Source organism: Sinohyriopsis cumingii, chromosome 3, assembly GCF_028554795.1.
Source record: "Sinohyriopsis cumingii isolate HCF-2022 chromosome 3, ASM2855479v2, whole genome shotgun sequence".
NCBI lineage: Eukaryota > Metazoa > Mollusca > Bivalvia > Unionida > Unionidae > Sinohyriopsis > Sinohyriopsis cumingii.
This window is the reverse complement of record NC_142963.1, coordinates 12,351,961-12,378,291: the sequence shown is the minus strand read 5'-3', so window position 1 is coordinate 12,378,291 and position 26,331 is coordinate 12,351,961. Positions and strand designations below refer to the sequence as shown.

At 36.6% G+C, this 26,331-nt stretch overlaps 1 protein-coding gene across 2 annotated transcripts in view; it reads left to right on the top strand.

Annotated features, from left to right (window-relative positions):
* Window positions 1-23,658, top strand: part of LOC149802465 (cAMP-dependent protein kinase regulatory subunit-like) — a 255,972-nt gene extending 232,314 nt beyond the window's left edge. Inside the window, exons 10-12 of one of the 2 annotated variants that reach the window (XR_016420033.1) lie at window positions 2,376-2,457; window positions 11,194-14,229; window positions 14,264-23,658. Coding sequence is in view for 1 of the 2 variants with exons in the window: in XM_089951712.1 (XP_089807838.1) it covers window positions 2,376-2,457; window positions 11,194-11,366 (255 nt within the window). In the remaining variant the exon portion in view is untranslated. Of the gene's footprint in view, window positions 1-2,375; window positions 2,458-11,193 lie in introns of both variants that reach the window. The other variant, XM_089951712.1, reaches the window with a different exon arrangement.
* The last annotated feature ends 2,673 nt before the right edge of the window (window positions 23,659-26,331 follow it).

Here is a 26,331-nt window from a genome sequence, read left to right as displayed (position 1 = left end):
CGAACAATACCGTGTAAAAATAAAAAAATACCGTCGAAAAATAACCACCATCGACGCGGTCGTGTACTCGGTGTCGGGTATAGTAGCCGGTACCGGTGTTATTTTATCCACGGTGACCATGATGGCCCCGATCGCTGTTCCAATCGCTATCTCCGCGGTGACAACAATTGCTGGAGTCGCCAATGCAATCACTAGAAGGATATCATCGTGTTCTCAGAAAAAACTCAACGAGTATACAGTAAAACATCAAATAGTATCCGACGCGTACTCGAAATTATCCGGGTTGATCTCGTTGGTGATAGATAATTCGTTTATATCCGATGCTGAATTCTCCACGATGGTCCAGTTGCATGACTCCGCGATGTCAAAAATCGAGGATTTTCAACTGGAAGCTGGAAACCACGTCGCTGAAACCACTTCAATGGGCTTAAAACATTCTCCTGAAACCACTTCAATGGGCTTAAAACATTCTCCTGAAAACAAGCAGGTTGTTAATATTCGGTGTTGAAATTAAACAATAGAAACGACGAATAATAATAATGTCACTGAACCCCGAAGGGTTGCAATTACTTCAACGGATCGCGGAGAACACCACTCTGGTACAAACAAATATGATATCGATAACATCAACGAAGCCAGAATTCAGTGTAAACTTCCCTTCTCCGATTCCAGTAAAGGAAATAGCGCTGGCAAAATTGCGAATATATCACAGTTGGCCTAATATCCGAGCGGAAGCATTTAACGGACAACAACCTAATAACTCGCTGGTTTTTGCATGGACAAATAAACCCGATGGGACCCCAGACTGGAATGAGGTTACAATACCAACTGGGTCATACCAAGTAGAACAAATCAATAAAGAATTTCAACGCAGGATAAAATCGATCACAGGAAAAGAATCAAAAATCGCTCTTACGGTTCATGAACCGACGTTATCGTCGACGATTGAAATAAGCACACCGGGGTATATGGTTGATATTTATAACAGTTCAATAAGAACCATACTAGGTTGGCCCGAGAATCCACCTAATGAAATCCCCGCGGACTTGCACACGAATGCACAATCGTATCATGAAATTAATCCCAGTTATCAAGATAAATTGTCTATTATGAAAAACACGTTATTACCCAGTTGGTTTATATTTCAAAACAGGAATGCCATGCAGTGGTATTTTCGGTATGACAAAACTCCTGAATCGATCGTCATATTAACAGTTATTTTAAATGATATCGATAGTTTTTTTTATCGAGATTAATCGTAATTACCAATTGCAACTAGAACAACTACGGAAAACAAAAGCACGAAAACACGTTGAGGTGTTAAATCAACTTATATCAGACATGGAATATATTAATGAGCGAATCGTTAAAATAATATCCGATAACAACGATGATAATAAACAAAAATTCCTAACCGAGTATAATATCACAGAAGCCGATTTACCCGATTTCAAGTTTCCAGGATACAACGCGCCAGAACTAAGAAAGTCTCTTAATGATTTTCTCGGTTCATCAATTATCCTCAGACACGATAACGGAGATGGTGGTAGGCATATTGCTCCATACAACGTAAATATCGCATCGGTGATAGCAATCAATCTAGTGTGTGATGTTATCGAAGGGAGTTACCAGGTAGATACCAAGCAATCAAATCAAGTTCAACAGGGGTATATCCTTTATTCATTTTCGCCAACAGCCCCTCCCGGATTCTTAATCATTGAGAGCCCGATTAATCCGGTCTATATGCGATGCCATAATCGGTTTTTAACGAGAATTAATTTCAGACTTACCGATCAGTCAAATAACCTAATTGATCTACAATAGGAGGAGTTAGTGATCACTCTGTTTGTAAGATCATTGTAAATAACTTCTTAGCAGCAGGGGGGTAAATGACATCGACGCGGTCGTCGCTGTGTTTACCGGACGCTGACGACGCTGGGATCGGCGCGCAGAAAAGTGTATTAAACTAAATGACGTCACCGTCGTGTAGGATGGACCGTCGTTGTTTTTTTTTTACCAGGCGCTGACTACACCGGATCCGCTGAGTGCAGAAGTATTAATTAAGCAAAATAACGATTGGACAAAATGTCGGATTCGCCCCCCCTGCTGCTAATTGGGTCATGGTCTATATCAGCAATTGGGTTATGGTCTATATCAGCAATTGGGTCAAGGTCTATATCAGCAATGTTAAAATTTTGTGCAGCAGTTCTTATAGTTAAGTAAAATACTCTATTTGCACGGAAAACAGTGTTTTGCAAATGCTCAGGTTTTATCAAATGAAGATTGTATATTTGATTTGTGTGAGGAAAGATTATTGTTTTCCAGCTTTTGCATAAATATTATTTCTAAAAAAAATTAAAAATATATTTCTTTAGGGCACTGCTGCTGTGTTGCAAAAACGATCCGAGAATGAGGAACCAGTTGAAGTTGGCAGGCTGGGACCATCTGATTATTTTGGTAAGTAACTTACACTAAATGCCTTGTTCAGTGTTACCACGTTTTGTATCTAGATGCTTATTCCTCCAAACCCACTAAAAGCAGAGTTGCTGCAAATCTCATCAGAGGGCAAACCAACATGGAGAAAAAACTGCTTTTACATCATTAGTGTTAAAAATAAACGTCATGGAATGAAAACCATGGTGGATTGAATGTCTGTTGTAAGCTATGGTTTTATTTTACCCTACATTATGATTTAATTTTAGCTAGCTAGCACAAATTCTCCATTGTTGGCCTGGTAGTTGTTGGAGTAGGCATTAATACGTCTGCATGTCTGCTTCTGGGTCAGTTTCTGGGACACTGGTGCTTGTAGTCATGAAACTTGGTATGTGCATACATCTTGAAGATTTCTGCATCACCATGCCAAAAGAAGGTTACTGTAACTACATTAACCATGTACACCTACATTTAGGTATGTTTCTGTGACACAGTATGAACCATTAAGAAAAAATATATTTACATGCACCTTGAGGAGTATTACACCATCATACCCAAAGTAGGTCACTGTGACATACTTTTTATGCTACAATGATTATGTACATTTTTATATTCCCATCATAGTTCAAGCAGTCCTTGTGTTCATATGTTTTCTTTCTAGTACTCAGTCTTTTTAGTGCAACAAGGCCCAAACGTTTCGATGGATTTCAGTGAAAAACTTGGTAAATATTGGTGATGGATTTCAGTGAAAAACTTGGTAAATATTGGTGATGGATTTCAGTGAAAAACTTGGTAAATATTGGTGTCATCATCAGGATATGAACATACTGACAATCACTTTTCTCATTTTTGTTATAGTTACATTCTTAAATACAGTATATGACACAATCTCGCTTTAGTCCCTGAGTCTTTTTGCTATTAAATCTGGTATTTTATAGTTAGTTGCAGTTCATGACACATTACGCTTATTTTCTTTTTTTTACATTCTCATAATTTGCAATATTTTTCCATACTACTTGGCTTCATACTGCATGACATGTGTCTAAAAAATAGTATTGTGTATTAGGAACTACTTTGTAAACAATACATGTACACCCATGTAATAGACGGTTTAGCTTTTGGTTGAATAGATTTTTTTGTGAATGAACTAAACAAGCTGTTTTGTCGATTTGAAAGTGGAGATAAAGTTAATGACTTGAACGAGTTCGTTGAGTCACAAACTAAACTTTCAACAAGCAGAAGAATGAAATGTGACATTTGCAATGTCAGCAAATAAACATCAGAGACGCATTGATTGAAAATACCATTCTGATCATTTAGACCATTGTTTTGGATAAATTTTATTAACTATTTGCAAATAGACAGGTTAGGGTAAGGATTATGGTTAGGGTTAGTGTAAGGGTACTTGTTAGTGTAAGGGTTAGGGTTTGGATTAGTGTAAGGGTTAGGGTTAGTGTGGGGGTTAGGGTTAGTGTAAGGGTTAGGGTTAGGATTAGTGTGAGGGTTAGAGTTCGGATTAGTGTATGGATTATTGTAAGGGTTAGTGTTAGTGTGGGGGTTAGGGTTAGTGTAAGGGTTAGAGTTAGGGTTAAAACTATGACTAGTGCTCTTCAAAGCCTACAGAAATAGCATAGAAAATAATATTGAGGCCAAGAACTATCGCATATCTGTCACAGATGTACCATTATTAGAAGTCTTGAAGCTAAAACCCCATTGTGAAATGACCAGAAGGTCTTGAAGCTAAAACCCCATTGTGAAATGACCAGAAGGTCTTAAAGCTAAAACCCCATTGTGAAATGACCAGAAGGTTTCAGATTGGTGCCATTTTCATTTAGGATAGAGACATATTGTTAGAAGGTCTTGAAGCTAAACCCTTTTGTGAAATGACCAGAAGGTCTTGAAGCTAAAACCCTTTTGTGAAATGACCAGAAGGTCTTGAAGCTAAAACCCTTTTGTGAAATGACCAGAAGGTCTTGAAGCTAAAACCCTTTTGTGAAATGACCAGAAGGTCTTGAAGCTAAAACCCTTTTGTGAAATGACCAGAAGGTCTTGAAGCTAAAACCCTTTTGTGAAATGACCAGAAGGTCTTGAAGCTAAAACCCTTTTGTGAAATGACCAGAAGGTCTTGAAGCTAAAACCCTTTTGTGAAATGACCAGAAGGTCTTGAAGCTAAAACCCTTTTGTGAAATGACCAGAAGGTCTTGAAGCTAAAACCCTTTTGTGAAATGACCAGAAGGTCTTGAAGCTAAAACCCTTTTGTGAAATGACCAGAAGGTCTTGAAGCTAAAACCCTTTTGTGAAATGACCAGAAGGTCTTGAAGCTAAAACCCTTTTGTGAAATGACCAGAAGGTCTTGAAGCTAAAACCCTTTTGTGAAATGACCAGAAGGTCTTGAAGCTAAAACCCTTTTGTGAAATGACCAGAAGGTCTTGAAGCTAAAACCCTTTTGTGAAATGACCAGAAGGTCTTGAAGCTAAAACCCTTTTGTGAAATGACCAGAAGGTCTTGAAGCTAAAACCCTTTTGTGAAATGACCAGAAGATCTTGAAGCTAAACCCTTTTGTGAAATGACCAGAAGATCTTGAAGCTAAACCCTTTTGTGAAATGACCAGAAGATCTTGAAGCTAAACCCTTTTGTGAAATGACCAGAAGATCTTGAAGCTAAACCCTTTTGTGAAATGACCAGAAGATCTTGAAGCTAAACCCTTTTGTGAAATGACCAGAAGATCTTGAAGCTAAACCCTTTTGTGAAATGACCAGAAGATCTTGAAGCTAAACCCTTTTGTGAAATGACCAGAAGATCTTGAAGCTAAACCCTTTTGTGAAATGACCAGAAGGTCTTGAAGCTAAAACCCTTTTGTGAAATGACCAGAAGATCTTGAAGCTAAACCCTTTTGTGAAATGACCAGAAGATCTTGAAGCTAAACCCTTTTGTGAAATGACCAGAAGATCTTGAAGCTAAACCCTTTTGTGAAATGACCAGAAGATCTTGAAGCTAAACCCTTTTGTGAAATGACCAGAAGATCTTGAAGCTAAACCCTTTTGTGAAATGACCAGAAGATCTTGAAGCTAAACCCTTTTGTGAAATGACCAGAAGGTCTTGAAGCTTAAACCCTTTTGTGAAATGACCAGAAGATCTTGAAGCTAAACCCTTTTGTGAAATGACCAGAAGATCTTGAAGCTAAAACCCTTTTGTGAAATGACCAGAAGGTCTTGAAGCTAAAACCCTTTTGTGAAATGACCAGAAGGTCTTGAAGCTAAAACCCTTTTGTGAAATGACCAGAAGGTCTTGAAGCTAAAACCCTTTTGTGAAATGACCAGAAGGTCTTGAAGCTAAAACCCTTTTGTGAAATGACCAGAAGGTCTTGAAGCTAAAACCCTTTTGTGAAATGACCAGAAGGTCTTGAAGCTAAAACCCTTTTGTGAAATGACCAGAAGGTCTTGAAGCTAAAACCCTTTTGTGAAATGACCAGAAGGTCTTGAAGCTAAAACCCTTTTGTGAAATGACCAGAAGGTCTTGAAGCTAAAACCCTTTTGTGAAATGACCAGAAGGTCTTGAAGCTAAAACCCTTTTGTGAAATGACCAGAAGGTCTTGAAGCTAAAACCCTTTTGTGAAATGACCAGAAGGTCTTGAAGCTAAAACCCTTTTGTGAAATGACCAGAAGGTCTTGAAGCTAAAACCCTTTTGTGAAATGACCAGAAGGTCTTGAAGCTAAAACCCTTTTGTGAAATGACCAGAAGGTCTTGAAGCTAAAACCCTTTTGTGAAATGACCAGAAGGTCTTGAAGCTAAAACCCTTTTGTGAAATGACCAGAAGATCTTGAAGCTAAACCCTTTTGTGAAATGACCAGAAGATCTTGAAGCTAAACCCTTTTGTGAAATGACCAGAAGATCTTGAAGCTAAACCCTTTTGTGAAATGACCAGAAGATCTTGAAGCTAAACCCTTTTGTGAAATGACCAGAAGATCTTGAAGCTAAACCCTTTTGTGAAATGACCAGAAGATCTTGAAGCTAAACCCTTTTGTGAAATGACCAGAAGATCTTGAAGCTAAACCCTTTTGTGAAATGACCAGAAGATCTTGAAGCTAAACCCTTTTGTGAAATGACCAAAAGGTCTTGAAGCTAAAACCCTTTTGTGAAATGACCAGAAGATCTTGAAGCTAAACCCTTTTGTGAAATGACCAGAAGATCTTGAAGCTAAACCCTTTTGTGAAATGACCAGAAGATCTTGAAGCTAAACCCTTTTGTGAAATGACCAGAAGATCTTGAAGCTAAACCCTTTTGTGAAATGACCAGAAGATCTTGAAGCTAAACCCTTTTGTGAAATGACCAGAAGGTCTTGAAGCTAAAACCCTTTTGTGAAATGACCAGAAGATCTTGAAGCTAAACCCTTTTGTGAAATGACCAGAAGATCTTGAAGCTAAAACCCTTTTGTGAAATGACCAGAAGGTCTTGAAGCTAAACCCTTTTGTGAAATGACCAGAAGATCTTGAAGCTAAAACCCTTTTGTGAAATGACCAGAAGATCTTGAAGCTAAACCCTTTTGTGAAATGACCAGAAGATCTTGAAGCTAAAACCCTTTTGTGAAATGACCAGAAGATCTTGAAGCTAAACCCTTTTGTGAAATGACCAGAAGATCTTGAAGCTAAAACCCTTTTGTGAAATGACCAGAAGATCTTGAAGCTAAACCCTTTTGTGAAATGACCAGAAGATCTTGAAGCTAAAACCCTTTTGTGAAATGACCAGAAGATCTTGAAGCTAAACCCTTTTGTGAAATGACCAGAAGATCTTGAAGCTAAAACCCTTTTGTGAAATGACCAGAAGATCTTGAAGCTAAACCCTTTTGTGAAATGACCAGAAGGTCTTGAAGCTAAAACCCTTTTGTGAAATGACCAGAAGGTCTTGAAGCTAAAACCCTTTTGTGAAATGACCAGAAGGTCTTGAAGCTAAAACCCTTTTGTGAAATGACCAGAAGGTCTTGAAGCTAAAACCCTTTTGTGAAATGACCAGAAGGTCTTGAAGCTAAAACCCTTTTGTGAAATGACCAGAAGGTCTTGAAGCTAAAACCCTTTTGTGAAATGACCAGAAGGTCTTGAAGCTAAAACCCTTTTGTGAAATGACCAGAAGGTCTTGAAGCTAAAACCCTTTTGTGAAATGACCAGAAGGTCTTGAAGCTAAAACCCTTTTGTGAAATGACCAGAAGGTCTTGAAGCTAAAACCCTTTTGTGAAATGACCAGAAGGTCTTGAAGCTAAAACCCTTTTGTGAAATGACCAGAAGGTCTTGAAGCTAAAACCCTTTTGTGAAATGACCAGAAGGTCTTGAAGCTAAAACCCTTTTGTGAAATGACCAGAAGGTCTTGAAGCTAAAACCCTTTTGTGAAATGACCAGAAGGTCTTGAAGCTAAAACCCTTTTGTGAAATGACCAGAAGGTCTTGAAGCTAAAACCCTTTTGTGAAATGACCAGAAGGTCTTGAAGCTAAAACCCTTTTGTGAAATGACCAGAAGGTCTTGAAGCTAAAACCCTTTTGTGAAATGACCAGAAGGTCTTGAAGCTAAAACCCTTTTGTGAAATGACCAGAAGGTCTTGAAGCTAAAACCCTTTTGTGAAATGACCAGAAGGTCTTGAAGCTAAAACCCTTTTGTGAAATGACCAGAAGGTCTTGAAGCTAAAACCCTTTTGTGAAATGACCAGAAGGTCTTGAAGCTAAAACCCTTTTGTGAAATGACCAGAAGGTCTTGAAGCTAAAACCCTTTTGTGAAATGACCAGAAGGTCTTGAAGCTAAAACCCTTTTGTGAAATGACCAGAAGGTCTTGAAGCTAAAACCCTTTTGTGAAATGACCAGAAGGTCTTGAAGCTAAAACCCTTTTGTGAAATGACCAGAAGGTCTTGAAGCTAAAACCCTTTTGTGAAATGACCAGAAGGTCTTGAAGCTAAAACCCTTTTGTGAAATGACCAGAAGGTCTTGAAGCTAAAACCCTTTTGTGAAATGACCAGAAGGTCTTGAAGCTAAAACCCTTTTGTGAAATGACCAGAAGGTCTTGAAGCTAAAACCCTTTTGTGAAATGACCAGAAGGTCTTGAAGCTAAAACCCTTTTGTGAAATGACCAGAAGGTCTTGAAGCTAAAACCCTTTTGTGAAATGACCAGAAGGTCTTGAAGCTAAAACCCTTTTGTGAAATGACCAGAAGGTCTTGAAGCTAAAACCCTTTTGTGAAATGACCAGAAGATCTTGAAGCTAAACCCTTTTGTGAAATGACCAGAAGGTCTTGAAGCTAAAACCCTTTTGTGAAATGACCAGAAGGTCTTGAAGCTAAGACCCCATTATGAAATGACCACAAGATCTTGAAGGTAAACCCTTTTGTGAAATGACCAGAAGGTCTTGAAGCTAAAACCCTTTTGTGAAATGACCAGAAGGTCTTGAAGCTAAAACCATTTTGTGAAATGACCAAGAGGTCTCGAAGCTAAAACCCTTTTGTGAAATGACCAGAAAGTCTTGAAGCTAAAACCCCTTTGTGAAATGACCAGAAGGTCTTGAAGCTAAATCCCTATTGTGAAATGACCAGAAGATCTTGAAGCTAAACCCTTTTGTGAAATGACCAGAAGATCTTGAAGCTAAACCCTTTTGTGAAATGACCAGAAGGTCTTGAAGCTAAACCCTTTTGTGAAATGACCAGAAGGTCTTGAAGCTAAAACCCTTTTGTGAAATGACCAGAAGGTCTTGAAGCTAAACCCTTTTGTGAAATGACCAGAAGGTCTTGAAGCTAAAACCCTTTTGTGAAATGACCAGAAGATCTTGAAGCTAAACCCTTTTGTGAAATGACCAGAAGGTCTTGAAGCTAAACCCTTTTGTGAAATGACCAGAAGGTCTTGAAGCTAAACCCTTTTGTGAAATGACCAGAAGGTCTTGAAGCTAAAACCCTTTTGTGAAATGACCAGAAGATCTTGAAGCTAAACCCTTTTGTGAAATGACCAGAAGGTCTTGAAGCTAAAACCCTTTTGTGAAATGACCAGAAGATCTTGAAGCTAAACCCTTTTGTGAAATGACCAGAAGGTCTTGAAGCTAAAACCCTTTTGTGAAATGACCAGAAGGTCTTGAAGCTAAGACCCCATTATGAAATGACCACAAGATCTTGAAGGTAAACCCTTTTGTGAAATGACCAGAAGGTCTTGAAGCTAAAACCCTTTTGTGAAATGACCAGAAGGTCTTGAAGCTAAAACCATTTTGTGAAATGACCAAGAGGTCTCGAAGCTAAAACCCTTTTGTGAAATGACCAGAAAGTCTTGAAGCTAAAACCCCTTTGTGAAATGACCAGAAGGTCTTGAAGCTAAATCCCTATTGTGAAATGACCAGAAGATCTTGAAGCTAAACCCTTTTGTGAAATGACCAGAAGGTCTTGAAGCTAAACCCTTTTGTGAAATGACCAGAAGGTCTTGAAGCTAAAACCCTTTTGTGAAATGACCAGAAGATCTTGAAGCTAAACCCTTTTGTGAAATGACCAGAAGGTCTTGAAGCTAAAACCCTTTTGTGAAATGACCAGAAGGTCTTGAAGCTAAGACCCCATTATGAAATGACCACAAGATCTTGAAGGTAAACCCTTTTGTGAAATGACCAGAAGGTCTTGAAGCTAAAACCCTTTTGTGAAATGACCAGAAGGTCTTGAAGCTAAAACCATTTTGTGAAATGACCAAGAGGTCTCGAAGCTAAAACCCTTTTGTGAAATGACCAGAAAGTCTTGAAGCTAAAACCCCTTTGTGAAATGACCAGAAGGTCTTGAAGCTAAAATCCCTTTGTGAAATGACCAGAAGGTCTTGAAGCTAAAACCCCTTTGTGAAATGACCAGAAGGTCTTGAAGCTAAAACCCCTTTGTGAAATGACCAGAAGGTCTTGAAGCTAAAACCCCTTTCTGAAAAGACCAGAAGGTCTTAAAGCTAAAACCCCTTTGTGAAATGACCAGAAGGTCTTAAAGCTAAAACCCCTTTCTGAAATGACCAGAAGGTCTTGAAGCTAAAACCCCTTTCTGAAATGACCAGAAGGTCTTAAAGCTAAAACCCCTTTATGAAATGACCAGAAGGTCTTAAAGCTAAAACCCCTTTCTGAAATGACTAGAAGGTTTCAGGAGATTCATGAGGAACAGCAATAAGATTTTCAAGATGGTTGTTGTGTTAGATGTTGGAGCAGAAGCATCTAGACATTACAATAACTCTTTTAGTACAAACCCAATTTTGATATCAATATCTGTTCAGGAGAAGAAGCAATTACAAGATTTTAAAGAGGGATCTCATAGTGACAGTACTGACTGCCAGATGGGTACCATCTCATAGTGACGGTACTGACTGCCAGATGGGTGCCATCTAATAGCAGCAATACTAACTGCCAAATAGGTGCCATTTTCATTGGGATCAATAAGACATGATAAGAAGGGATCTCATAGTGACAGTACTGTCAGATAGGTGCCATTTTCATTGGGATTAATAAGACATAATAAGAAGGGATCTCATAGTGGCAATACTGACTGTCAGATGGGTGCCATCTCAGTGGCAATATTGACTGTCAGATGGATGCCATCTCATAGTGGCAATATTGACTGTCAGGTGGGTGCCATTTTCATTAGGATCAATAAGACATCACAAGAAGTCTTTGAGTACAAACTTCAGTGTCAATATGATCATCTACTAAACACCATGACAAAAGGAGGGTAATAGTTTTGTTATTACCCTGATTACCCTAAAACATTTCATTCTAAATTTACTTTTCAGGTGAAATTGCTCTTCTTCTGGATAGACCCAGGGCAGCAACAGTTATAGCCAAAGCACCTCTCAAATGTGTCAAACTGGACCGAAGCCGATTTGAACGAGTTCTTGGACCGTGTGGTGACATTCTGAAGAGAAATATATCACAATATAACAGTTATGTGTCTTTATCAGTGTAAAGCTGCCCGCTGTTAAGTAGTCTGCCAAGAAACATTTTAATGTATGTGTGTATATAACACTTGTAGATGTATAGCAATAAGACAGACGATCTCTGGTTGTTCTGGACGGAGATAAAGCTCACATAGTGGATATTGATATTTTAAAATACATCAGGATATTATTTGATGGAAGATGTTCTTAACCAGGATTTGTTTTTGTTTTCTGTGTACAATACTTGTTAACCTCATACAAGTTACTTTTGATACAATCTAGACTCTTCATGTAAAATGACACTCATTCAAGACCAGGCAATCAGTTAAACAAGTTTAACTTCAGATAATTACCATTTAATTAATGCATTTTTGGCACCATTTTAAGGCGGTGATGAATACACATCTGTTAATTAAAAGAGATTAGAGTAGCTACTATTTATATTCATATTTTCCTCAGCTTTTTGTGTATTGGTTACTTATTATTATATATGGCCCTAGTTATGACTAAGGCACATTTGTGGATAGAATTAAAAAAGAACAGACCATGCATTGTAAGTGTGCAGTTGTCAAGAATGAAACTGTACTTTTTGTCTAGTCAGACACAGGTTTCCCTGCCACCAGCCCTATTAAGAACAACCAACTTTTAGAAGAAATTCTACCATGACAAGAAAGGAATGTTTTTATCAGTAGGGCTATAAGAGTAATTCAGTCTTACCATGCAGTACCTTCAACTCGTTTTAAGTACCCTGGATTCATGATGGCACCAGTCACCTTTAGATGGTGGAAAAAAGCCCCAGGGGAGACAATTAATGACCATGGATGCATTACCTATCCACATAGGTTACTCAGGCACAGGTCTAACATGGTAAAATACTGTAGTGAATTCCATGTGCAGACCCAGTTATATCATCAAATAATGCACAATGAGAGAACATCTACCCTGTTTGCTTGTAATCATAAATTGAACAGCATTGACTCTATCATCACATAATGTTCAAGCAGATCAGGGTCTACCCTGTTCCCTTGTAATCATATAATTAACAACACTGATGCTGATCTATCATCACATAATGTTCAGAGAGGTTAGGGTCTACCCTTTTCCCTTGTAATCATAGATAGAACAGCATTAGGAAGTGAGGCTATCTGGTCATGGGATTCTGGGTTTCTTACTAAAACAATAGAGTCATGCAATTTTTTAAAATTTAGAATTCATGTTTATCAGATCATCATTTTCTTGTTCGTTCATGATCTTTGTTGGAGAGTTTTGTTTCTATACATGCACTTTTATGATCAAAATCTGTTGTTGTCTTACAGCAGAAACTATTGAGAGTTTACAATTGTTTCCTAGTGGGTTATACCGAATTGATCCATTGATTAGAGACATATGTAAGTCACATCAGCAGTGAATCATGTTGAAAGAAAAGATAACTTATACCGTGAAGGAAATTGGGGAGATAAGGACAAAACTAGAGAGGAGGTTATGTTTGATGTTATGATGCAGACCGAACATAGCACAAAGAGTGGTGCATGCAGAAATAGATGGCACGTTATCATTTTGGCTTTGAAAATGTGAACCTCGGACAGAAATATCCTTGGAATAAATATGTAATAATGTTCAGATATCCTGAAGACTAGTTCCAGAATCTAATCAGACTGGCTAAATTGCAGTGGTTCTGCAAGAAAATATCAATAATACTACTGCTACATCACACTACTCTGAAGAGGAGCTTAACATCTGAAATAATAAATAAGTTAATGACTATACAGTTATAAGGGGGTCCAATAAATGATTTTATGTTTGCATTAAAAAAAAGTGATAAGAAATCTAGAAGAATATTTACCAGCTGACCAGACTGAATTAGGTATGCACATAACTTGCATTACAGGTATGCAGATAACTTGCATTCTCAATAGTAAGTCATTAAATGCTTGTTTTAAATCAGGTATGCATATGCCTCATAATATGTTGTCACCCATCAGGTGTCCTATCACCCATCAGGTGTCATGTCACCCATCAGGTGTCATGTCACCCATCAGATGTCATTCTCCATTGTTTCCTACAATTTCCTACAGTTTCCTCCATGATTCCCATTTCTAGAGCTAGGTGTGGGCGAAATCTGCCTTTGAAGAAAATTTCTGCCAGCATCTCTGATTGACCTTGACCTATAGTCACATAATGTCCAAGCAGATAAGGGCCAACCCACTTCACTAGTGTTCTTAGAACAACATTGACTGATCTGACAGTGCTCTATTCATTGTCAGATCCAGGTAAATGGTGTTCACAGTTTGTCATGGATTATACATTGTCAGATCCAGGTAAATGGTGTTCACAGTTTGTCATGGATTATACATTGTCAGATCCAGGTAAATGGTGTTAACAGTTTGTCATGGATTATACATTGTCATATCCAGGTAAATGGTGTTCACAGTTTGTAATGGATTATACATTGTCATATCCAGGTAAATGGTGTTCACAGTTTGTCATGGATTATACATTGACAGATCCAGGTAAATGGTGTTCACAGTTGGGCATGGATTATACACTAGAAAATTGTATACATTTTGTACAGTTCTGCTCAGTATCCCCAAACACTGTTTGCCACTCTACAACATAGATAAAATGTAAGTCCATCATTGGAATATTTTCTACATGATTATCTATAGCTAGTGGCAGGTACATGGTTAAAATGTCTGTAAATTGACAATGTATCTAGTATTGAAGCATGTCTTCAAAATTTTCAGAGAGCAGGTTTATCTCTGTGAAAGCTACAAAGTGAATTAAAAATAAATTTTACTCGAAGTCACTTTTAGTGACATGGTATTGTCAATCTTGAAGAGTTCTTTTCTTTATCTTCACATTATTTAAAGAGTAGATGTCCACTGTATAAAGGTACATTTAAAGAGTAGATGTCCACTGTATAAAGGTACATTTAAAGAGTAGATGTCCACTGTACAAAGGTACACTATAAGTATCCTGATTATATTATGTGTCAAATGTAGATAATATTTTCATCATCTCTGTTAATCAAGACTCAATTCATTTAAACTGCTGTCTCTTTATTACTGTAATGTACTTTAATTCTACAGGGACTCATTATAAATGAAATTAAGAGTATCAGTCGGTGGATAGAAGATGGGGGAGAGTCCAGAACTTGAACAGGTGTTATGTTTTTTCATTTTTGGTATCTCCAGCCCATTATCAAATGACCATACTCTTATTTCATTTGTAACAAGTCCCTTTGCTGAATTTATATGATACAGGTTTTGAGTGCGGATTTTAACTACAACATCACCTCCTCATTAAATTTTTTTCATGAATTATGTTCTTGATTAAATATTACAGTCTTGTATTTTTACTTGAAGACATTATTGGTGGTTTTACTGTTGCAAATTGAGTTTTGCTGCTGACTTGTGAGTTGAGCTAGTGAAACATTTTGTTATGATGCATTAAATCATCTATCTTAAGAATGTTATCTCAATCTACCACATGCATATTTTTAAAACTTTGTTTTGCAGATAGCATATAATATCAGGATTAAAGTTGTGACATCACAATGACATCACAATTTCCAACAGCATAATAGATTTCACTGCTGCAACTAATCAGAAAGTGTTCATCTTTTGTATGCAACCAGTCAGAATGTCTGCATCATTTTTGGATGTGTTAGAAGTTGGTGTTTAATCATTGTATTTAATTTGGTTTTTAAATAGACACTGATATGTAATACTCTTAACATCAGAAAATATTTTGAGCTAGTTAAAGGGGCATAACTTGAGTTTTTTTTAAAGGGGCATAACTTGAGATTTATTATCAGAAGTTAGAGGAGAACATTCAGGTTCAATCAAGTAGATCAACAATCTGAATTATGCATCTTGGCAATTTTTAAAAATTTATTTGACTTTCTAGAATAATGTTTTTTTTTGCTCTACAGTGTAGAGAACTGTTGTACTAATCCAGCACTGGTAGTTGACTCTTGTACATACAAAAGTGTATACATATATTTTGTTCTTCCTATGTCCCAGGCAACAGTTTGAAATGGGTTTCACAGTGCCTGCCCCATGGGGAGGGGGATAAGGAGGCTAACTCTGTACATACATGTACATTCTTGGTTAAGTTTTTGCATTCAGCTTGTGTTTTTGTATCCAGTACACATACTATTGAATCTAAAATCAACAAACTTGGTGAGGGTGTGCATCCTAATTAAAAGTAGGTCACTGTGACCCAAATTTCACACTTCACTTACAAGGACTTGAATTAAACTTCACTTTAACTGTTCATAATAGAATCATTAAACTAGATAATTATATACATCACTATTAGTAGCACACCCATTCAGAAAAGGTGACTGACCTACGTTTCACATTTCACTGGCTTAGAAATTTCACCACCTTAGAATAGTATTTTTTATTTAGCTCATGATTACATAGGGTGTTTTGGCATGCTAAATATATACTGTTCTAGATAGAATCATGATACTTGCTGTGAAGGCATGCATCTTCATGAGTGTTGCATCATCACAGAAGTAGGTCATTGTGGCCCATTATTTTATGCTTAACTGACTTTACTTAAATTTTGCATTTGGTGTTCATTTCTCAGACACTGTTAATACTAGAACTGTGAAATTCATAATGTTATACATTGCACCCATACACTCCATCAAGCTCGTTATTATGTATATATAATCCTAGACGTAAATTTTTACACTTAGCTCATAGCTATGCAAGTTTTAGGCATACTAAATGAATACTGCCCTATCTAGAATCATGAGAATTAGCATCATGATAAGTGCTACACCCTTATTGTAAAATGAGGTCTCTGTGGTGTAAATTTAATGCCCAAATAACAGTTAAAATTTTTTGTGTTAAATGTAATTTGTTAGGTGAATTATGAAACTTTATAATTGGATGTGTCTCTGTTAGTGATACACTTTAACAACCAATGGCTAGTCTTTGATCATCCGTACAGTTTGTGATACAACCAAATTTGAGTCTTTGATCTACAGTACAGTTTGTGATACAACCAAATTTGAGTCTTTGATCTACAGTACAGTTTGTGATACAACCAAATTTGAGTCTTCGATCTACAGTTTGTGCTTTACCAACATAGGTTACTTGTTCTCATATTTAGCTGATGATGCACATTTGTCCATGCTATATGCATTATGTCTGACCAGTGCTTTAGGAAGTAGAATAAATATGTTTATTGAGTGGTAAACTTTCCCAATTAATGATATACATTTTGTATTGTGATAGGTTACCCTCAATGGGTTAACTATGTATTGTACATGTCAGTGACTACAGAAAGTGGAATGCATACATTTCATGTCAGACCTGATCATGTCAGTGACTACAGAAAGTGGAATGCATACATTTCATGTGAGACCTGACCATGTCAATGACTACAGAAAGTGGAATGCATACTTTTCATGTCAGACCTGACCTGTAGTGGCTAATCAAGGTAATTATTGATGCATGAACTCTTTCTAAATAATGGTCATTCTAGCTTTAACTCCAACATTACTCAAAGCCCTAATTTTCACCTTGTAAAATCTTTGATCTAGCTATAACTCCAACAGTACTCAAAGCCCTAATTTTCACCTTGTAAAATCTTTGTTCTAGCTATAACTCACACATTACTCAAAGCCCTAATTTTCACCTTGTAAAATCTTTGATCTAGCTATAACTACAACATTACTCAAAGCCGTAATTTTCACCTTGTAAAATCTTTGTTCTAGCTATAACTCCAACATTACTCAAAGCCGTAATTTTTACCTTGTAAAATCTTTGTTCTAGCTATAACTCCAACATTACTCAAAGCCGTAATTTTAACCTTGTAAAATCTTTGTTCTAGCAGTGGACAAGGATAATAGCTTCGGAAACAGGATGTGAGAACAACGATTTAAAATTAAACAAAACACCATTTGTCAACATTTTATCAACTCATTATATTACCTCTACTTTGATATCATAGGAAAGAATGTTCCTTTCTGTTGTTTTGTGCCCTGTCACATGGGCCATTATTTCATTGTTGAAATCACCTTTGTATGAATTTATTTTTTGCATGATACTTAATGTGGCTGCTGATCATTAGTAAAAGCAAGTTCTGTAATCATTGCTTACATTCTTGCTATTATAGTGAGATAATTTCCTTCCAAAAAATAGTTAATATGACAAAGAAATTTTTTATATTTTTTTTTTTGTTGGAGCTGGTTTATTTTTAGCATTAAATATGGAGTTTTAAAAATAACCATGTAAGAATGTGTGGATTGCAGTCTAATCAAAGTGCTTTCTTGTTTGTTTTTATGTTTAATATCCAGGACTTTAAGATATGAAAATTCCTTATCTTTAGAAAGTTTCTTCTGTATTTTTCCAATGAATATATGAATCTAGCCATTGTTCATATATGTGTTACTGATTGTCATAGAATGCACATCTATATTTCCTTTTTGCCGTGCATATACTGTTTTTTCTAGGGCAATTGTTGGTATTCATTCATAGAACAGGCCCAAGCTTCTCTAAATTTCTCAACATTTTTCCTCAGATTTTACATTAATTTGCATGTGATGCTTTAGCCAATGCTGGGATTTTATTGAGAAACAGATGGAAGGAATGAAATCTTGAGAGGCATAGACAATGGAAGGGATGAAATCTTGAGAGAGAGAGAGAGAGAGAGACAATGGAAGGGATGAAATCTTTTTTTATTAATGGAAGTTTAAGTCCTCAAAGTTGAAAGAAAAATCCTCAAGACTCTTTGGCAGGATTCAGGATGATTCATATTTGGCAGAATTCAGGATGATTCATCTTTGGCAGAATTCAGGATGATTCATCTTTGGCAGGATTCAGGATGATTCATCTTTGACAGAATTCAGGATGATTCATCTTTGGCAGAATTCAGGATGATTCATCTTTGGCAGGATTCAGGATGAGTCATCTTTAATTCTTGATGCTTACTTAACACAAATGTTTTGTTTCAAACTTTATTTTAATCCTTGATATTTTACTTAAAAATGTTTCCAACCATAGAAAGATCAGCTATCTAATTTTGAGGAAAACAAATTGAGATATTTAGCAAGACTGGGACCAGGTTTTGGAGAAAAGTTATTATAAATCTAACCATTGATTTTTATTTGGATTATATTTACTGTAGAGCTTATATGAAGTGAAACTAGTTGCACATGAAAAAAGAAGATTGATTGTTCCTTTTGTTTTTCTTGTTCATTTACAGAACAAGTTGAGTGTGTGTGATTTGGATTTTTAGAGTAGCTTTAACAATTTTTCAGTCATATCGCTACGATGTCTGCAGTGTGACAGTTTATAGTGATGTTTAGCACTGAGGCATCATGCCGCAGACCTGTAGCATGATGCCCCACCCAGTCACATTATCCTGACACCAGGCCGACCAGTCCTAACACTAACCTCTTAATGCTGAGTGCCAAGCGAGGCAGCTGTTAGTACCATTTTTGTAAGTCTTTGATATGAATTGGCTGGGGATCGAACCCACGACCTTCCGCATCGGAAGTGGACACTCTAACCACTCGGCCACCGGAGCGCTGACAGAACAAGTTGAAAAAAAACTAGACATTTTGCAGTTATAAAAGTTCAGTTTGTGTAAGTTTTAAAATCAAATTGTTCATTCACCGTCTTTGTTGATTTTGTTGAGATATTTTGATTTTCTTTTCTTGCATTTTGTATGAAGACTGCATATCACTCCTGTATGCATTCTACAGTTATGATAGAAAGATGATAGTATAATTTATCATTAAAAATCATGGATTGATGAATTAATAACATCACTTATGTTGCGTTCGTTAAGAAATTTATACAGCCACATTTTTATTGAGCATGTTATACTATGAACTTGTGTGTCCATTTCCACACATTATATATAGTTAGCACCCACCTCTGCCAAACTTTACAGATAAAGTTTTGATGAAGAAGAAAGCCTCTCAGTTTTGAGGTTTAAAGTTAAGGTCACTGTGACAAAAAAGAAAAATGGTTGCTTGACCAAACTTTGTGGATGCATTGTACACGGTGTAAGGAAAACTGTTGATTTTCGGAGCAAAAGGTCAAGGACTCTGGTTTTAGAAAGGAAAGTTTTTCTGCATGTAAACTGAGTTCCCAACAGTGTACCTTCACCAGAGTTGTGGATGACTTGCATGTTACATGAGAAAGAAATCTATTGATTTTGGGATCAAAGTTCAGAGGTCAAAGTCACTTTTACTGTTTGAAGACATGTTTATGTTGCATAATAACCTATTTTCAGACCATGTACTGTGACCAGAGTTTGTGGAGGGCTTGTTCCTAATGTATACAGGAGATCTCTTTTGATTTTGAGATTACTAGGACAGAGTCCTCATGGCTCAAAAAAGTGGATTTTGAGGAATAACCTATATTCCAAAGTAAGTTTTTGATCAGGTTTTGTGGATGCCTTTTATTTAAATTAATAAAGAAGCCTATTGATTCTTGGGTCTAAAGGTCAGAGATCACTGCAAGTCTAACAAGTAAATGAATGGTTTCTCTACAGTAAATTTAGTTTTAAGATTGCATACCTTGTCCAAAAGTGACCAACATTGATACTTGTTGGTCACTAACCCACAAATCAGTACCTACACAGATTATTTAACACAGGTTTGGGGGTGTAATGTGCTTGTCATGGTAATCTTGTTTTATACCTACCTCATTAGTAAATAGGAAGTTTTCAACATTCTTTGGGCAGATTGAAAGTAACCATGTTGGTAGAGTGTTATATTCATAATCAAGGGTTGTGGGTTCAATACCACCAAGGTCAGTGTGTGCTTGAGAAAGGCTCTTAGCTGCCATTTCCTCAAAAAAGATAGTTAATAGTGTGTCAAAAGTACCATATACTAAAGCAAACACAGTTGTAGACAGATTTTTAAAAATAAAGCTTTCCAAGGCTTTAGTGACTTGTGGTTTGACCTGTAAAGATGGCTTAATTTTCTTAGAGTTAAATGTTTTATAGAGTAACATCTTTAAAAAGAAAATGAAAATGAAGAGCAACTTCCATGGCAGTGGTGTAAGACATGACAAAGACAGCAGTGCAAGACATGACGGCAATGGAGTAAGACACAACAGGAACATTGGTGTAAGACATGACAGGGTAGTGAAGTAAGACATAGCAGACTGGTACAAGACAGTACAGGGACAGTGGTATAAGACAGTACAGGGACAGTGGTATAAGACAGTACAGGGACAGTGGTATAAGACAGTACAGGGACAGTGGTATAAGACAGTACAGGGCAGTGGTATAAGACAGTACAGGGCAGTGGAATAAGACAGTACAGGGACAGTGGTATAAGACAGTACAGGGCAGTGGTATAAGACAGTACAGGGACAGTGGTATAAGACAGTACAGGGCAGTGGTATAAGACAGTACAGGGCAGTGGAATAAGACAGTACAGGGACAGTGGTATAAGACAGTACAGGGCAGTGGTATAAGACAGTACAGGGACAGTGGTATAAGACAGTACAGGGACAGTGGTATAAGACAGTACAGGACAGTGGTATAAGACAGTACAGGGACAGTGGTATAAGACAGTACAGGGACAGTGGTATAAGACAGTACAGGGCAGTGGAATAAGAGATGACAAGGACATTGGAGTAAGACAGGGCAGGGACAGTAAAAGCATGGTTGTCATCTAGATTTGTTCTTGTCATTTAAGAAACTTCAATCAAAATGTAGTACAGTTAGATTTAATTTGCAATAATTTCATGGAATTTAATAATGCAGAAGCTTGTCTTTATGAGCTTTGTCAGCACTTTTTATTCTGTCTTTATGAGCTTTGTCAGCACTTTTTATTCTGATTTTTAAATATGGCAATTTAAGTTAATTTAACTAAGTTATAAAGACTTCTTACCAGATCCCAACATGCACACTTTTATGACAACACACTTTTATGACAAGATATACACAGGTAGGACAAGATGCACACTTTTATGACAAGATATACACAGGTAGGACAAGATACACACTTTTATGACAAGATATACACAGGTAGGACAAGATACACACTTTTATGACAAGATATACACAGGTAGGACAAGATGCACACTTTTATGACAAGATATACACAGGTAGGACAAGATGCACACTTTTATGACAAGATATACACAGGTAGGACAAGATGCACACTTTTATGACAAGATATACACAGGTAGGACAAGATACACACTTTTATGACAAGATATACACAGGTAGGACAAGATACACACGTTTATGACAAGATATACACAGGTAGGACAAGATACACACTTTTATGACAAGATATACACAGGTAGGACAAGATACACACGTTTATGACAAGATATACACAGGTAGGACAAGATGCACACTTTTATGACAAGATATACACAGGTAGGACAAGATGCACACTTTTATGACAAGATATACACAGGTAGGACAAGATGCACACTTTTATGACAAGATATACACAGGTAGGACAAGATACACACTTTTATGACAAGATATACACAGGTAGGACAAGATACACACGTTTATGACAAGATATACACAGGTAGGACAAGATACACACTTTTATGACAAGATATACACAGGTAGGACAAGATACACACTTTTATGACAGCATGCACATGTTTATAAATAAGTTTAAAAGAACCTATGACTATGAAACATCCCAAATATTTGTGAAACTTAGACCATTTTAAAATTGTTTAGTTAAGAATCCAGTCTTGACAATTTGAATTATTCATTATTTTTTTTAAAATTGAAAATTGTCTTCCAATTGGGTTGTACATAAAGGAAACCAGTCCTCTGATTTTTTGAATATAAAGATGGTTACTATATCCTTGTTAATGAGGTCTGTGGAGGTTTACCTTGTTAACGAGGTCTGTGGAAGTTTTCCTTGTTAACCAAGCCTGTGGAGGTTTCCCTTGTTTTATGTATGTCTTTCATAAAGCAGAGCATGCCATTTTACAACATCTATCTGTTTATCAGTCTGTTTCCAATGTAGTTTCACACTATGATGCAAGTTCTCCACCATCTGCCATTTCTAGGGTTTGTAATTAGTTTGTTTTTGGGTAGGAAGCCTGTCGATTTTGTAGTCAAAATTTGAAGGTCAGAATTGCTGTGACAGAAAGGAGAACAATGGTTTCATCACAGTGACATGTTTTACATGACAAACTTGGATCTAACCTTGTGGTGGCTTCCATTTTGGGAAGAAGGCAGTTGATTTTGGGGTCATAGGTCAAGGTCATTGTATCAAAGAAGAAAAATGATTCCTGTACAGTAGCTTTAGTTCAGCATCAAAGACCTGGACCAAGCTTTGTGAATGGCTTTCTCTTGCAGTAAGGTAGAAGCCTATTATGTTTTGTGAATGGCTTTCTCTTGGAGTAAGGTAGAAGCCTATTATGTTTCGATTCAAAAGTCAAGGTCACTTTGGATGAAATTGGTTCTGCAAAAAACGTTCCATTGTTGATCATATATATCTTCACCAAGTATGTCAATGGCTTACACTTCAAGTAAGAAAGAAGCATATTGATTTGAGGGTAAGAACATCAAAAGTCAAGGTCGCTGTGACTGAAAGACATTATTTTTGCACAATAACTAGTTCTACACTGTATACATTGTGCAAGGTTTGTGGAGGGCTTGAACACAATTTATTGAAGAGGCTTGTTGAATTTGGGTTCAAAGGTCAGGATCATTGGGACTCAAAGAAAAATGGCTGTGCATAATAACATCTGTTCTAGAGCAAGTTCCTTGAAAAACTTTGTGGATTGCTTAAAATTTGGGTAAAGAAGAAATCTTTAGAGTTAGGGTCTAAAAGTCACAGTCATGGTAATCTAATAAGAAAATTATAGTTTATCCACAATAAATTTAGGGCAAGATTGACTTTTAGTAAGTTTAGTTTACAAATTCAAAAAATCAAGTTATCGAGATTCACTGGTCAATACTTTTCATAGCCATACTTTTGATGATAGAGAAACACAACTTGTAATGAAGTGATAATGTTGAATAAAGTATTAATGAATTTATTATTTCAATGTACCTATGGTATTATTGTTTCCATATGTACTTTTGTTGAAAGTCTGAAATGCTCAATATTATCGTTTGAGTGTTCATGTAAGCTTTGGTGATAGTGGTAGACATTTGTTTTCTTGCAGGTTATGAGCTTGTACAATTTTAATCATCTAACCATGTATTGTGATTTTAACATGAGTGGAATTTTTGTCGTTAGAAGGTGGTTTTAAAATTATAGCAAGCATGTAGAAATTATGTACTTGTATTTAATTTGTTGTAATGGCATTTGAAAAAAGTTTGAAATAAATGGAAGGAAAATTTTCATTGTATTCTTTTTTATTCTGTTTTGGCTTGGTAGCAGATGAGCTTGGAGTCTTTTATCGTTAGCAGTGGTGGCTCAGTATGCTGTATTCTCAGTTGTAAGGGTACAGGTTTGAATCCCACCACATAGCCATCCAGGTTGTAAGGGTACAGGTTTGAATCCCACCACATAGCCATCCACGTTGGCTATTATGGTGTGTACTTGATGAAGACATTTCACTTCAGTTGCTTGGCACTAAATAACGTTTCCATTTCTGTGCTGTAAAATAACAAAACAAAACTAGTCACCATGTGGATTGTCCAGTATTGACTCCACATATATGATAACTGATTCACAGTTAGGGACATGGTTCCCACAGTTTGTCGGACTCAGCTTTTCCTGACAAAAATTTGTATCATTTGTTCCATGCTAAATAGAATGTACATTGAAGAATAAAGATGATTTTAATTTGTAAGTAGGCCTCCTTACAGGCATCTACTGTTCATGTGCACAAAAGCAGCTAATCAATGTTATTGATACATGGCCTACTTTCAGAACAAATTTATCAATGTTACTGATACATGGCCTATTTTTAGAACAAGTTTATCAATGTTACTGATACATGGCCTATTTTTAGAACAAGTTTATCAATGTTACTGATACATGGCCTATTTTTAGAACAAGTTTATCAATGTTACTGATACATGGCCTATTTTTAGAACAAGTTTATCAATGTTACTGATACATGGCCTATTTTTAGAACAAGTTTATCACTGTTACTGATACATGGCCTAGCTTCAGAATAAGCTAATCAATGTTACTGATACATGGCCTAGTTTCAGAACAAGCTAATAAATATTACTGATACATGGCCTAGTTTCAGAACAAGCTAATCAATGTTACTGATACATGGCCTAGTTTCAGAACAAGCTAATCAATGTTACTGATACATGGCCTAGTTTCAGAACAAGCTAATAAATATTACTGATACATGGCCTAGTTTCAGAATTAGCTAATCAATGTTACTGATACATGGCCTAGTTTCAGAACAGATGTTTGCAGTTCTTCCTCAGAGTTGAAGTTGGGGTCCATAACAGCTTACGTGGTATGTACAAAACCATGCTAGATGGGAGAATGATTGAAACTTTGATGAATATATTTATTATGTGTCTCTGTTGAAGGGAAAGGAATAAAGAAAACAACTGCATATAAGTATTAATTTTTAGTTTTTGTAAATTATATTAGTTTCAGTTTATGATATTTTTCTTTTTCATTGTGTCTTATAATAATGTAATGAACCACATTCTGTTGGAAAAAGAACACCTATACCAATTGATGAGAAAACACAATTTCTAGGTATTATCTTCGACCAAAAAAAAACTGACCTTCATTCCACACGTAAAGAGATTAAAAGCTAAATGCTTACATAAAGTAGTAGCGCACACTGACTGGGGTGCTGATAGAAAAGTCATTCTCAGTTTATACAGAACCCTTATTCACTCCAAACTGGACTATGGTTGCGTTGTTTATGGTTCAGCCAGAAAGTCATATGGTATAACGGTACCAGCTGCGCAAGTCCAGGTGGGCGGAGCTTAAGGTGTAGGGTAAGATTGCATTCAGAAATAAAGAACAACACTAGCCGTGATTGGTGCATTATGTAAGAGTTGTACTTTCTGTTAGGCTTAAAAAAAGTTAAGCCTCTTGGCAACATGTGAGATTATGTTAATTCCGATCTAGATCATATTTTGTATGATTTTTTTTAAAAATGTGGTACACATGGCTGAAACTGTGTCTGTTGTGAATAGATAACTCCCCTGTCTAGTTCCAGCAGAGTTATCTCTTAAATGCAATGGAGTACCTTGTTTTGTCCTTGTCAAATTGACAATCTAGCATTGTTCTCTATGACAGTGTGTGACATGCATGCTGAGGTAGGGTAGAAAGTATATTTATTTCACAAAACATTAGCATTGAGGTATATGGAAAAACAATTTGTACCGTGATACCATATTTGAAGTTGCTTGACCAGCAGCAGAGAGGGTGAACAGACCATAGAATTCCGACAAAACAAATAAAACAAACAAATAAATCATCTCGTAGAAAGGTCCAGATTTTACAAATGAACTTTCCTTGAGATGTTTATTTTTGCAATGACCGATTGTGCTAATAAAACCTCAGTTCGAAATAGTATCTGAAAAAATAAAGTACTCTACGTGTTTATTTATTTCTTGTTTATTTTTTTGACGACCAACGTTGGTAGGTACCCTCTCTGCTGCTCCTCTTTTGCTGATATTAATTAAATTATTATGTTATAATAAAAATGGTACATCCAGAATCTCATACTGCAAGAACAGCTCGAGAACGATTAGAAGCAATTAAAAAATTTCTTCCTGTCAAAGACTCATTTAGAAAAAATCTACAAGCGCAGCAAGAAGCAAAAGTTGAGTATGAAGAGGACACTAAAAAACTGTTTAAGCCCGTCACTGCAGCTACTGAACAAGTTACAACTGTCATCAAAGAAGATCTTCTTCCGGTATAAAAAAAAATAGCAAGAAGAACTAAACAGACGAGGGAGATTTTACGAGGCCTTCCAACTGACATAGCTGCAGCTCAGCCTCCACCTGTTGGTGAGGAAATACTTGAAGGTATTGGAGAACTTCGTGCTGAAGTCGCCGATGTGAGAAAAAAACTTGCATCTG